At 38.1% G+C, this 14,124-nt stretch overlaps 1 protein-coding gene across 2 annotated transcripts in view; it reads right to left on the minus strand.

Moving 5' to 3' along the window:
* Positions 1-14,124, minus strand: part of Btaf1 (B-TFIID TATA-box binding protein associated factor 1) — a 90,038-nt gene that overhangs the window by 39,638 nt on the left and 36,276 nt on the right. For both annotated transcript variants that reach the window (XM_052761693.1, XM_052761694.1), the window contains exons 9-15: positions 13,710-13,799; positions 12,433-12,528; positions 12,168-12,344; positions 7,722-7,862; positions 6,907-7,031; positions 3,825-3,945; positions 150-254 (exon numbers count right to left, since the gene is read on the minus strand). In XM_052761693.1, the coding sequence (XP_052617653.1) occupies positions 150-254; positions 3,825-3,945; positions 6,907-7,031; positions 7,722-7,862; positions 12,168-12,344; positions 12,433-12,528; positions 13,710-13,799 (855 nt within the window). The remainder of the gene's footprint in view (positions 1-149; positions 255-3,824; positions 3,946-6,906; positions 7,032-7,721; positions 7,863-12,167; positions 12,345-12,432; positions 12,529-13,709; positions 13,800-14,124) is intronic.

A 14,124-nucleotide genomic window follows, 5' to 3' on the forward strand; every position in this document is an offset into this window, starting at 1 on the left:
GTTTTCCGGATCATCTTGTAGATTACTGGACTCTTCAAATATTTTAGTTGGCTTAATTCATTAAAATCCCTCACCAATAGCATAGTAATTATTTTAACTATATCTATACATTTATTAGAACAAGAAATACTGACAGATTCAACATGTACCTTGTGAATAAGATCCAGAATTTCCTGGCTGCTTTCTAAAACACAAAACTGAAAAATGTGTCGCAGCATATCAGACAGGATGGGTATAAGCCAAGATGAAGAGTTCTGAAAACAAAAACAGAATCAAACTTATGACATGTAGTTCCTAGACATTAGCGTACATGACTCTCTTCCCTTACTCTCATCTCAATCACTGGCAATCTAAACAGTTACCTGTAGACACCAAATTCCATCTCTAAAGGAAGAGGTTTGCCCTGTATGTCTAACCAAGAAAATGTGATATAATTTTGTATATTTGCTGTCTCCTGCTACAAATGCTGATGAATATACATTTTAGGTGTTCAAATCTGCCTGGGGGAAAAGAACTCATGGGTAGAGCACGAGACTGCTGAGATCAGGAAGACTATTTATTAGTTTATATAATTGTGCATACATACACAGGAGATTTGGTCAAGTCCACAGACTGTACAACACCAAGGGGAATCTAATGGAGACTACAAACTTCAGTTAATGCAAACCCACTAATAGTGAGGGCCTTATTTTCCCATAGAGGGTGTTCACAGTGGGGGAATGCCATATACCGTATGAGATTAAGGTATATGGGAACACTATACTTTTCCTTCAGTTTTCTCTCAAAACTGTTCTAAGAAAGTCAGGCATTGTGGCACACACCTTGCAGAGGCAGGCAGATCTCTTAGTTTGAGGTCAGCCTGGTCTACATACTGAGTTCCAGGACAGCCAGGTCTGTATAGAAAGACCCTGTTTTTATTAAAAAAAAAAAAAAAAAGAGGAAGATAATGATGGTTCCAAGGATCTAGATCAGTGGTAGAATGCTTGCCTTGCATGTATGAAACCTGGGTTTAGTCCACAGCACTATAACAGACAAAGAAAATATTCCGCATGGTATGTTACAATAATGAGACAGACTATCACCACACACCTGTTAAAATGGCCTAAATAAGGAACACTGATAATATTATACACTGGCCAGAATGTGGAGCACTTACTGTTGATAAAAGGGCAAAATGGTGCATCTACTCTAAAAGACAACCTAGAAGTTTCTTACAAAATTAAACCTATTCTTATAGTATAGTCTAGTATGTGGGCTCCTTAATATCTGCACACAGTAGGGCAAGTATTGATCCATACAAAAACCTGCACTTTATAGAAGCCTTATATATACTACCAAAACTTGAAAGTATCCAAGGTATCCTTTCAGTAGGTGAATGAATAAATTAGGGTACAACAAGACAATAGGAGTGTAAGACACCCTTAAAAAAATAAGCTATCAAGACACGAGAGACACAAAGGAAACCTGAATGCCTATTACAAAGTAATGAAAAGGTTCCATACTGATGACTCCGACTACATGACATATGCAAAACTATGGAGAGAGTCAAAGGGCAGTGATTCTAAGAGGCTGGGAGGATGAGAAATGGCTACAACAAAGGTGACTTTCAGGGTAAGAAAAACAACTCTCTATGACACTGATAATGGTAGACACATGTCTTTATACAGCTGACAATAACATATCTTTCTTCAAATCTTCTAATTTTATGGGCAAAACAAAAATAATAATAAAAACAGCAGAAAAATTGTGAGTAAACTGAAGAGTGATCTTTACGAGGTGATATACTGAGCTACTGTGACCTTGCCCACCAAGTTACTGCGCAATTACTCAAAGTGACAGCTGGGTGTGACAGGAACTGACACAAGAACACAGTGCTCAGGAACTCAGACATCAGGCTCATTTTCTCTCAGTACCCAAGTTCATTTCACATTCTGAAGCTGGAAAGCAATTCAGTAGGTATGCAATTTATTTTCTTTCTATGTCAAATTTAGGTAAAAGCTGAAAGAGCTGTGTAACCTATGTGAATTTGGGAAAGTTTCTTAATCTCATTAGTTCTCTCATCTGCAAAATATAAATAGTAGTAGCCACCTCCATATTTCCTAGCATAAAATTAATCCCAATAATATTTCAGAGTATTGCTACTTTTTTTTTTTGGACAGGGTTTCTCTGTGTAACAATCCTGGCTGTCGTGCTCTGTAGACCAGGCTGGCCTCTCAGAGATCCACCTGCCTCTGCCTCCCGAGTGTTGGAACTAAAGGTATGTACCATCACATCCGGCTGTATTGTTACTTTTAAATATCATTTCCAATAATAAAGTATGATAAAAGTATGTTTTATTCTCTATACAATTATTTATATTTGTATAGAATTAACATTTGCAAAGTTCTTTCATTTATATTATCTCACTTCATCTACAACTGTTTCTTTTTTGTTTTGTTTGTTTGTTTGTTTGTTTTTTAATTTTCCGGAGCTGAGGACCGAACCCAGGGCCTTGTGCTTGCTAGGCAAGCGCTCTACCACTGAGCTAAATCCCCAACCCCTCATCTACAACTGTAAGAAAGGTTGCAAGGGATTTTTTTTTCTTTTTTTTTTTTTTCTTTTTTTTTTTTTTTTTTTCGGTTTTTCGAGACAGGGTTTCTCTGTGTAGCTTTGCGCCTTTCCTGGAACTCGCTTTGGAGACCAGGCTGGCCTCGAACTCACAGAGATCAACCTGGCTCTGCCTCCCAAGTGCTGGGATTAAAGGCGTGCGCCACCACCGCCCGGCAAGCTTTGAATTTCAAAGCTGCAAGCAAGAAAAATTTTTAAAAATTAAGCTAAGGGATCATGGAATTATATTAGTAAGAAATTTACAGAGAACTATGAATCACCAGTAAGTAACTACCTGATAATCTGTGAAGAAGACAATAAAAAAATGGCATCAGGTTAGGAACTCTAAGAGTTCATTAGATGTTAGTGGGATCACAGATTTATAATAAAGTTTTCACTACATAATAATAGTTTTGCCCAAAAATACAGTTCAGATTTAAAGGGGGTTGCAGAGAGATAATTCAGTAGATAAATGTGTTTGATGACCAGAGTTTAATCCCCAGAACCTGGTGGAAGGAAAGAATCAACCCCTGCAAGTTTCCTTCTGACCTCTACTTGTGTGCCAGTTATCCATACACATACAAATAGATACATGAATGAACAAATGTAATGAATGAATAAATGTAAAACAAAAATCAGAGGACTGGGAAGACAGCTCAGTCAGTGAAATGCTTACCCTGTAAGCATGAAAACCAGAGTTTAATACCCAGAACCCACATTAAAAGAAAAAGAAAAAGAAAAAAAAATGGGCTAGGGAGCTGGTCAGTGGTTAAGTGTATTTGTGCACTTGCAGCTCCAGTACCAGACACACATGGTACACATAAATGCATGCAAGTACTCATCCATACACATAAAATATTTCTGACCTCATATTGATGAGATTCCCTTTTTTTTAATTTTTTTTTAAGATTTATTTATTTTTTATGTATACAGTATTGCTCTGCCTGCATGCCAGAAGAGGGCACCAGATCTCATTATAGATGGTTTTGAGCCACCATATGGTTGCTGGGAACTGAACTCAGGACCTCTGGAAGAGCAGCCAATGCTCTTAACCTCTGAGCCATCTCTCCAGCCCCATATTGATGATATTCTTATGTTTACATGGTTACCATACACCTACTATGCCCAAGCATTCTGATTTTTTGATATATAGCAAAGATGAGGCAATGATGTGATCTGTTCTATAAAATTAATTTACAGAAATTTTGAGGTTGCTATAAATAATTATCAGTTCTTACCTGGTCCTGTGTTGATAACAATGTAAAGAGAGTTTCCAATGCTGCTCTTCGAACTGAAGATATAGTGTGATGCAAAAATGGCCAGACACGGGGAACTAAAACTGTAAGTGACTGCTGAATACTAAAAGAGAAAACACAAATTAACCTTATTCATTCTCAGTTGAAACTCCATAAACATGTTATCTAATATCAATGTTGTACAAACCTGGTGATATTGACATGTCTTTTCAATAAATAGGAAATGATCCAATTTTCATGAGTATTCACTTAAACTCATTCAAAAATGTTATTGTAACACCAAAACACAGAGAAAATGCAGCCAATAAAGGGCAGAGATTTAATAATAGGTTTCTCTATGGCACTAATGCTTTAATTACCCTCATCAAGTCAGAATTTTCCAATTATCTGCAATTGTAACTTTGCTCTTCCCAGGAAAATGGGGAATGTATCCTAGCTACACAATCAGGTTCGCAATAACTGCCATCCCGAGGGCTAACCTCAATGGGTAGCTAATCATAATTTCTATTCATCTTTCAGGCCTCAAATGAGCAAGAGATTAAGAGGTAATAGTAGTTTTGAATTTTGTTATCCTGGCTTAGCATTTTCTATATTAGGAAGATCCACATTCCTTACTTCTAAGACTCTAATTGGAGGAACTAAGCAAAGCCAAATCTAGGCTAACTTGAATCCCAGCACTTCCGCCACATTCAGAAGTCATTTCTAAAAAGGACCTCAAATTAGGAAGTAATTCTTCAGTAGCACTTGAACTACATCCATTCACGGAACAAAAAAAGGACATGCCAGTATCCACACTACCACCTGTCACCTTCTATGCCTCCCTCAGAGGATCCCTTAAAGGCTATTTTCATTACTTGCAGGTATACATGAACTTTACTTCTTGCATTTATTCATTTATTCACTTATTTATTTATTTTTAAGTTCATTTTAAAAGTTCCAATTTAAATACATGCACATGCAGACATGAGTGATTCAGAATATATAAAAGCATCATAAAAAAAGACTTAATAGTGTAATTGTTCAACAGGCTGCATTTCTTCTTGTATAAGATAGAAAGTATCTGCCAATTACCACAACATAAAAAAATGGAACTATATTATTTCATATTGGATTACCAGAAATTTTATTACATTGTATAATTTTCTTATATTATCTACGATTTTTAAATTATTTCATTATTTTATGTGTCTGGGTGTTCTGCCTGCATGTATATCTGTGCATAACATGCATGCCATGTCCACTGGGACCAGAAGAGGGCCCTGGAGCTAGAGTTAGAGATGGCTCTGAGCCCTCATGTCATCATGTGGGTACTAGGAATTGAGCCTGGGTCCTCTGGAAGAACAATCTTACTGCTGAGATCGCTCCAGTCCTACATTACTTAGTTTTCTTGATACCACCTACTAAGGTCTACAGGCCAAATCTATAGACTTTCTTTTTTTTAAATGAAAGTTTTACTGAAACATATCCTCTATGTATTGTATGCTGGCAGTTATCTGGTTACAGTAACATAGTGGAATAGTTTCAGCTAAGACTGGCTCACAACCAAAAATGTTCAGGGTTTCAGCCTTCAAAGAGATTTACTAACCTCTGGTTTAAAGTAATTTAAAACCCCTGTCACTGTACAGATTTGGAAGAGTTGTCACATGAACTCACTTACCCCTTCCTACTGGACCAGCAGCAGAACCTGTCAAAAGTGGGAAGGCCACCCACGCGCTACCACTTCGGTTGCTGTCTTCTATTGCTTCTACGAGAACTCGCTTGCTACTCTTCTTGCATGCTGCTCTGCCAGCCTGAATTCTGCACTAACTCCTACCAGTTACAATAGATGAAGAACATGCTTTTCATACATGCTTGAATTTCACTGAAATACTCATGTAGCCACAAGTTGCTTTAAAATCATAATCACATGAACATTCACTGAATAAAACTCACTAGGCTAAGAACAGTAACTTCCCCATTTGTGAATTTTTAAAAAGCTGTGTAATATTTCTTCTGCATTTTTGTGGATACTATTATTACAAACAGTAACAGTGGGGCTGGAGAGATGGCTCAGAGGTTAAGAGCACTAGCTGCTCTTCCAGAGGTCCAGTTCTCAGCAACCACATGGTGGCTCACAACCATCTATACTGAGATCTGGTACCCTCTTCTGGTGGGCAGACATACATGCAGACCGAACACTGTATACATAATAAATAAATAAATCTTTAACAAAAAAAAATAAAGAGTGAGAAAAGGTGTATTAAAAAAAGAAAAAGAAACAGCATTCTGGCATGCTTAATTTTAAAAATCTATATTCTGGGCTATCACTGGAGATAATATAAACTGATTGGTTTTTTTGGTTGGTTGGTTGGTTGGTATTTGTTTTTTCAAGACAGGATTTCTCTGTAACAGCCCTACCTGTTCTGGAACTCACTGTGTAGACTAGTATGGCCTGAAACTCACAGAGATCAGCCTGCCTCTGCCTCTGAGTGCTGGGATTAAAGGCACAATGACTGTTTTTGTTGTTGTTTTTGGTTTTTTGTTTGTTTGAGGTTTTGGGGGTGTTTTTTGTGTTTTCAGACAGGGTTTCTCTGTGTAATAGGCTCTAGCTGTCTCGAAATTCACTTTGTAGATCAGGTTGGCCTCAAACTCAGAGATCCACCTGCCTCTGACTCTCAGGTGCTGGAATTAAAGGTATGAGTGAAAACCACCCAGCAAAATGACTATTTTTAAAATAAACTATTTTAAAGTATCTATTTTAGATCCACAAGAGAATGAACTATAAAACTAATACCCAAGGTAAGAAAATAGCTCTTTGAAGTTTCTTTGTGTGTATGCAGTGCTAGAACCTGGGGCTTTGTATGTTAGGCAGTCTCCCACTAAGCTCCTGTCTTAGCCCCTAAACTAATCTTTCTTGTCCCAAATGTTCTAGTATCTAGAATAAAGGGAAAAAAAACTTTCTGAGAAAAAGTGGTGTCCTCAATATACAGCACTGTTCTTAAAGGTGCTAGAACAGTCTAAGTTTAATCATCTGGAAAGATATATAAAGGTTTACTATTTTATTACACTAATAAGAAATAATTACCTGCATTGCTGGACCTGAGGGTAAGTTAACATGGATGAAAGAAGAGTCATAATACTATTTGTTGAAGCTGTTAGATCATCTAATTCCAGGAGAGAATCCCATAAGGTATTTATAATGGAGGGTACCTATAAGATCAGTTTTTAAGAAAAGTTATTGACTTCAAACAACAAATTCATAAATCCTGCCAAATTATATCCGAAGTGTCACTAATGAGTCAACAGGATATACAATCCCAATGAATCTGGACACTATCAGTTGTAAGCAACATCACGAAGACACTATTTGCATTAACCATTCTCTAGCCTCTTTTTAGTGCCATTAGGTCCTACTTTGTCACTTCCTCCCTAACTAGAGGTGTACCGGGCAGGGTAACAATCATGAAAATACAAGTTTAGCTTTTGAACTCATAAAATAATGCTGGCTGTACCTTTAACTTATTCTGGATTTGATAAAATGGAACTGTAACTAAAATGTAATAGTCTCTGAAAAATGAGATCAGGTTAAAACGCTAAGAAATAAAATTAAAACTTGACATCTCTAAACATAAGGGGCAAATTTAGAAAGAAATTGCTGTTTCCTTTTCAAGGAACTTCTGTGTATTGTGTACATAAAAGGAATTGGACCATACACAACTCACTGTTTCCAAAAATAACACATAATCAAGCTTGCATGCATCGGAGGGATGTTAGAAACAAGAGAATTTCTATAAAAGGTATAGGAGATAAAATAACAATAACTTAATGTTTTCCCCACTATTCCATACCCAAATGTAAACATGCACTACAGGAAGAAAATGCTGAAAACTTTCAACACACCTTTTGTGTCTGAAGGTAGACAAGGCTTTCTACTACAGGCACTAAGGATGCTGCAGCAACAGCTCTGACGTCGTCATCAAGGTCCTGGAGTCCTTCAATTATTCGAGTTAAAACTTTAGGCAATAAAGTATTAATTACATCCTGCAAAACAGTACATCAAAACAGGCTAATTTTCTATGGTATAATTACTATGTTCAAACATCTCTATTAACTTTGAACATATATTCCAATATTTTTGTTTGAAAAGAAACACAAACAGAAAAGATAAGTTAGCAGAAGCTTACATAAATAATCTCACTAGAGAAAGATTCCAACTACTTTATTAAAGCTATCAAGTACCGGGGCTGGAGAGATGGCTTAGTGGTTAAGAGCACTGGCTGCTCTTCCAGAGAACAAGGCTTTAATTCCCAACACCCACATGGCAGCTCACAACTGTCTGCAACTCCAGTTCCAGAGGATCCAACACCCTCTTCTAACACAGACACACATGTGGGCAAAACACCAATGCATATAAAATAAAAAATGAATCAATTTTTTAAAAAAAGCTATCAAGAACTATAGGCTGGTCATGATGTTACACACTTTTAATCCCAGTATCTGTGAGTTTGAGGCCAGCCTGGTCTACAGAGTTCCAAGACAGCCACAGCTACACCGAGAGACCCTGCCTCAAAAAAACAAACAACAGAATTGGCCTTGTGCAGCTGGGTAGTAAAACAGCTTGCTCTACAAGCATGGAGACCTGAGTTCAAATCCCCATACCAACATTGCCATCACTGTTGGGGACAGACAGAGAGAGGGCTCCCAAGAACTTGCTGGGTGATATTCCAGTTCAGTAAAAAAATCCTGTCATGGCATTAGGTGAAGAGTGACAGACTTTAATATCTCTGTGGTAAGTCATCATACTAGAGACATTTTCACATCTGTGATCACTAATACACTATTCACAATAGTCAAGATATAGAACCAGCCTATATGTTCATCAACACATGAATGAGAGAAGAAAATGTGGTACACATACAAAATAGAAAAACTTACTCAGCCATAAAGAAGAATGAAAGTATGACAACTGCAGAAAAATGGGTAGACTTGGAAATCACTATATTAGTCAAACTAAGCCAGACTGATAGACAAGGATTAAATGTTTTCTCTCATGAGGAGGACTCAAGGGGAGGAAGGGGGGCCCGCCCTTGCACTCACAGACCACAACAGTAGAAAGAGGACTATGAGAGGAGGACCAAGGATGTGGATGAGGGAGACAAGGCTTTAGGCAGAGAGAGTAGCAGAAGAATCTCAGGAGGCTAAGAGCCAAGGCCATGGGGAAGGACCCCTTGGCCACAGGTGGGATTACAAAATCTGGCAAAAAGTAAGCTGTCCTTTGTACCTGAGCTGATGGTACAAAATAACCCCCTACCTTTCCTATCCAAACATCTGGATTCCTTGTAGTAATATCTTTAGCCACCTATAGCCAGGATAAAGTGTTATCCCAGAGCATGTATACACTGTAATAATAAATTTTTGTAAAATAACAATACATATGAAAATGTTAAAATTAGACTCAATTCTTTGTACATTAACCAAAAATTAATTTAAAATTTATAAATACAAAAAAGAGAAACAAATCTTCAAGAGATGAGTCAGCTATTAGTCAGAAAATTGATAAATAAAAGTCTTCTTTGTTTTTTGAGACAGGGTTTCTCTGTGTGTACCTCTGGCTGTCCTGGAACTCACTTTGTAAACCAGGCTGGTCTTAAACTCACAGAGATCCGCCTGCCTCTGCCTTCAGAGTGCTGCTGGAATTAAAAAGGCATGCTCCACCATGACTGGTTTAAAAGTCATTTTTAAAAAATTAGTCTTACAAGAGAAATAGTCTTCCCCAGGAAAGAACATATTAATTGGTTATCCAATATCAAATGGTCAGCCCTGAAAACATACACACAAATAACATTAATAATATGGACTGTGCAGGTTTTCTTTAGGAATATGTACGTATATACACATAGGCATGCAACAACAATGAAAAAATGAATCTGAAAGAGAGCAAGGAGGAGTGTGTGGGAAGAGGAGGAAAAGGACAGGGAGAAATGCTGTAATTATAATCTTCTTTTTAAAGATTTATTTATTTATTATGTATACAGTATTCTGCCTGCACATATGCCTGCCCACCAGAAGAGGGCACCAAGTCTTATTATAGGTGATTGTGAGCCACCATGTGGGTGCTGGGAATTGAACTCCGGACCTCTGGAAGAGCAGCCAGTGATCTTAATCACTAAGCCATCTCTCTAGGCCCTGTAATTGTAATCTTAAAAATGAAAAAAAAAGCCGGGCGGTGGTGGCGCACGCCTTTAATCCCAGCACTCGGGAGGCAGAGCCAGGCGGATCTCTGTGAGTTCGAGGCCAGCCTGGACTACCAAGTGAGTCCCAGGAAAGGCGCAAAGCTACACAGAGAAACCCTGTCTCGAAAAACAAAAAACAAAAAACAAAAAACAAAAAAAAAAAAAAAAAAAAAGTTTTTTAAAAAAATTAATCTTTTTTCAAACACTAGCAAGGCATTGTTTCATTCTGTTTTCTATAGAAGTTTTAAGATTTAAGAAAAAAAGGGGGTTGTGTTTGAAGAGCTGACAGGTGGGTTGCAAGGACTAAAAGGGCCAAAGAAGGCAAGAATAAAGCAGAAGGGTAAACAAACAGGTAGAGAGCAGGGTCTCTGAGCAGAAATCACAAGTCAATATTTTATTGCTGACAGTTTAAAACAACAACAGAAAAAGAAAACCTTAGAAGTAACTTCAAAAGGCTTTTCCGGGATAGGAAGGGAGGTTTCATTCTTGGATTACTGAGCAAGAGAACAGAGAAAAGCTAATCCAAAGTCAAGAAGGACAATCTCCTAAGATCCTGCCCATGTTGGCTAGTTCTAGAAAGCACTCAGGAAATCACACACTGGTTTAAAAAAAAAAAAAGGTTCAGTACTTCTTTCTCTGTAGCTCCTCACCTATCTCATTATTTCTTTTCTTTTCTTTTCTTTTCTTTTTTTGGTTTTTCAAGACAGGGTTTCTCTGTGTAGCTTTGCGCCTTTCCTGGAACTCACTTGGTCAGTCCAGGCTGGCCTCGAACTCACAGAGATCCGCTTGGCTCTGCCTCCCGAGTGCTGGGATTAAAGGCGTGCGCCACCACCGCCCGGCTTCTTTTTCTTTTTTAAAGGCAAGGTCTCATGTGTATCCCTGGCTATACTCTAGCTAGCTATGGATGACCTGAACAGAGATCCTTCTGCCTCTGCCTGCCAAATACTGGGATGAGGACTTGGAGCACACAGGATCACAGGCCTGGGGGGCACTTGTCTTTATTGTTTTAGCACTAAACTTTTTAAAAATTTATGGATCGTAAGTTAAAAAAGCTTATGTGAGTCAAAACAGGAACCCAACTGCTAGCCATGACATGCTAAAGAGCATATCAAAATTTTCAGTAGCTATGGAGAGAACATTAATGTTCATCAGTGGACTATATGTATATAAATGTGTTTTTATCCTGGGTGAAGCCTGACAATGCAACCAACACTGGATTATAAGACACTCTATTAAAAAAAAAAGATACGCCATATAGTTTTGACTTTTGGTACTAACCCTAATTAGTTTTATAACCTTAAGCAAGGCTTCTAAATTTTAGAACTTGTTTTCCTATATGAAAATGGTAAAGTTACTTGTATTTTCTTTTTCTAAGCTTTGTTACAAAAAAAAAAAAAGCAAAGAAAAACACTGATGGATAATGTAAAAAAAAAAAAGTACATGACGTGTGGACTGCTTGCTCTTTTTTTTTAATTAATTTATTTATTATGTACACAAGAAGAGGGCGCCATCACATTACAGATGGTTGTGAGCCACCATGTGGGTGCTGGGAATTGAACTCAGGACCTCTGAAGAGCAGTCAGTGCTCTTAACGTCTGAGCCACTCTCCAGCCCGGACTGCTTGCTTTGATGACTGCTGTAAGTTTCCCGGGGTGGGTTCCTGTCTATTTCTCCTGTGTATGTATCTCCTGTATAACTTGAGTCTTGCAGACTTCAGACCATGTATTCAATATTTAAATGAGTTTATACAATTAAAGAAACTATGAAATGCACTGAATTAGTTGCAACAATAATGTAACTAACCAACTTTTGATTTCTCTGTAAACTGTTATGAGCACCACCTATTTCTGTGACAGTTTCTCAAGAAAGCAAGCTTGAGCCTGGCATGACGACACACACCTGTAATATCAGAACCCAAGAGGCAGAAACAGAACAACCTCTGCAATTTTGAGGCCCACCTGGGTCTATATAGCAAGTTCCAGGCCAGGTGGAGCTACATACCTAGATCATAAAACAAAGAACAAGCAAGCAATCAAGCATACCTATGAAAACAAACAAAACACCTAAAACTGAAAAATCCCTCACATATACTTTCAAAAACTGAGCTCATTACCTGACGAACTGCCAGAGCATACTTTATTCCCAGCAGACCGCCGTGTCTAACTTCCCATTGTTCTTGGGTCAGTAACTTCAGCAGCACATCCACTGTCTTATGAACTCCTGTTTCGTTCATGTGCTTTAAAACCACACCTAATGTTTGAGCACAAGTTTCACGGACTGGCGCTACAACCTAGAGAACACAAAGAAGTCACATATGCAGAAGATTTACTTATGTAGAACTAACAATTCAGGCAAAGCTTTACTCAGATGTTACTTACTTCATCAGAAACAAAGTCTCCAAATCTGTCCAAGGCAAAAACACAAAGGAGTCGAATGACTAAGTCCTCCAACCACTCTTGATGCTGCTGAATCATCTATTAAGATACACTTGTTTTAATAATAAGCAAAAATCAACTCTGTACTAGGGTGATAATAGAGGTGTTAGGGCCAAAAAAGGAAAAACAATACTGGGACAGATTATCTTAGCAAAAGAACAGTTACCAAACTTGAGAAGAATTCCATATACCATCTTTAAATGTAACCATGAGCTTTTTAATGATTACATTCAGAGACAATATATCAAAATTCTTATATTCATGGTTCTATTATCTTACCTGTACTCTTAAGAAAACTAATTACAGGCTGGGCACCCAAGAGGCAGAGGCAGGCAGATCTCTGTAGCTAAAGTTTTCCTGCCTGGCCCACAGTCAGGACAAATCTCTCTCACCTGCCAGTCCCACAGCTGCTCAGACCCAACCAAGTAAACACAGAGACTTATATTGGTTACAAACTGTATGGCCATGGCAGGCTTCTTGCTAGCTGTTCGTACAGCTCAAATTAATCCATCTCTATAAATCTATACCTTGCCACGTGGCTCGTGGCTTACTGGCATTTTCACATGCTGTTTGTCATCGTGGTGGCTGGCAGTGTCTCTCTGACTCAGCCTTCCACTTCCCAGTTTTATTCTCCTCCTTGTCCCGCCTATACTTCCTGCCTAGCCAATGGCCAATCAGTGTTTTATTTATTGACCAATCAGAGCAACACATTTGACATACAGACCATCCCACAGCAGATCTCTGTGAGCTCTGAGCTAGAAAGGTATACAGGAGTTCCAAGCCAGCCAGGGCTAAATAGTGAGACTGTCTCAAAGCAGTCCCATCTCCAAGAAAATAAAAGAAAAAAATTACCTTAGATTACTCTGCATCAGATCTTCTGCTATCTATGCTATTTCCAGTGTTTCTTGTTACATAAATGTTGCTCAGGACCATTACCATTTTCTTCATCTAACTCTACTCTCTACTGCATTACATCACGCTCAAATGCTCTTCTTTTTACAATTTTTCCACTCCAGGGTTTTTGAATATCTCTGTTTCCTAAATTGATTCTACAACTATAAACTTATATTTTTCTTACTTGTTTCTTTTTAACTTTGCTACAGTACTTCTTCTTACTCACCTTGCATTCCTACTTTATGGTGCATAACTTTTGTTACTTTCCCCTAAATTGGAAAGAGAGGCTGGCTACTAAAACTAAATCTTAATTTTAATACACTTACCTCTTCTAAAGTGCTGTCTCCCATTTTACCACCACTTTTCCCATGAGCTTTAAGAATTTCTCTAAGTCCAGTACCTGCCCCATGTCGAACCTAAAAACACAGGAAGCAAATATCAGAGGTCAAGTGTTTAAAGAAGCCAAGTTCGACTTTTCTTTCATGAAAATGTTTTCCAGTCATTGCTGATGTTACAGAAACATCTATTAAAACATAATTATGTCTGTCTGTCTGCCTGCCTGCCTGCCTGCCTGTCATCTTCCTTCTTTCCTTTTGATGCAATGTTTACCTTGTAACCCTGAATGATCTGAAAGCTGCTATGTATATAAGGCTGACCAAGAGCTCACAGAGATCCGCCTGCCTCTGCTTCCCTAGTGCTAGGATTAAAGGCCTGTGCCACCACACCTGGCCTATAACCATG

Source organism: Peromyscus californicus, unplaced genomic scaffold, assembly GCF_007827085.1.
Source record: "Peromyscus californicus insignis strain IS unplaced genomic scaffold, ASM782708v3 Scaffold_4__1_contigs__length_199733344, whole genome shotgun sequence".
NCBI lineage: Eukaryota > Metazoa > Chordata > Mammalia > Rodentia > Cricetidae > Peromyscus > Peromyscus californicus.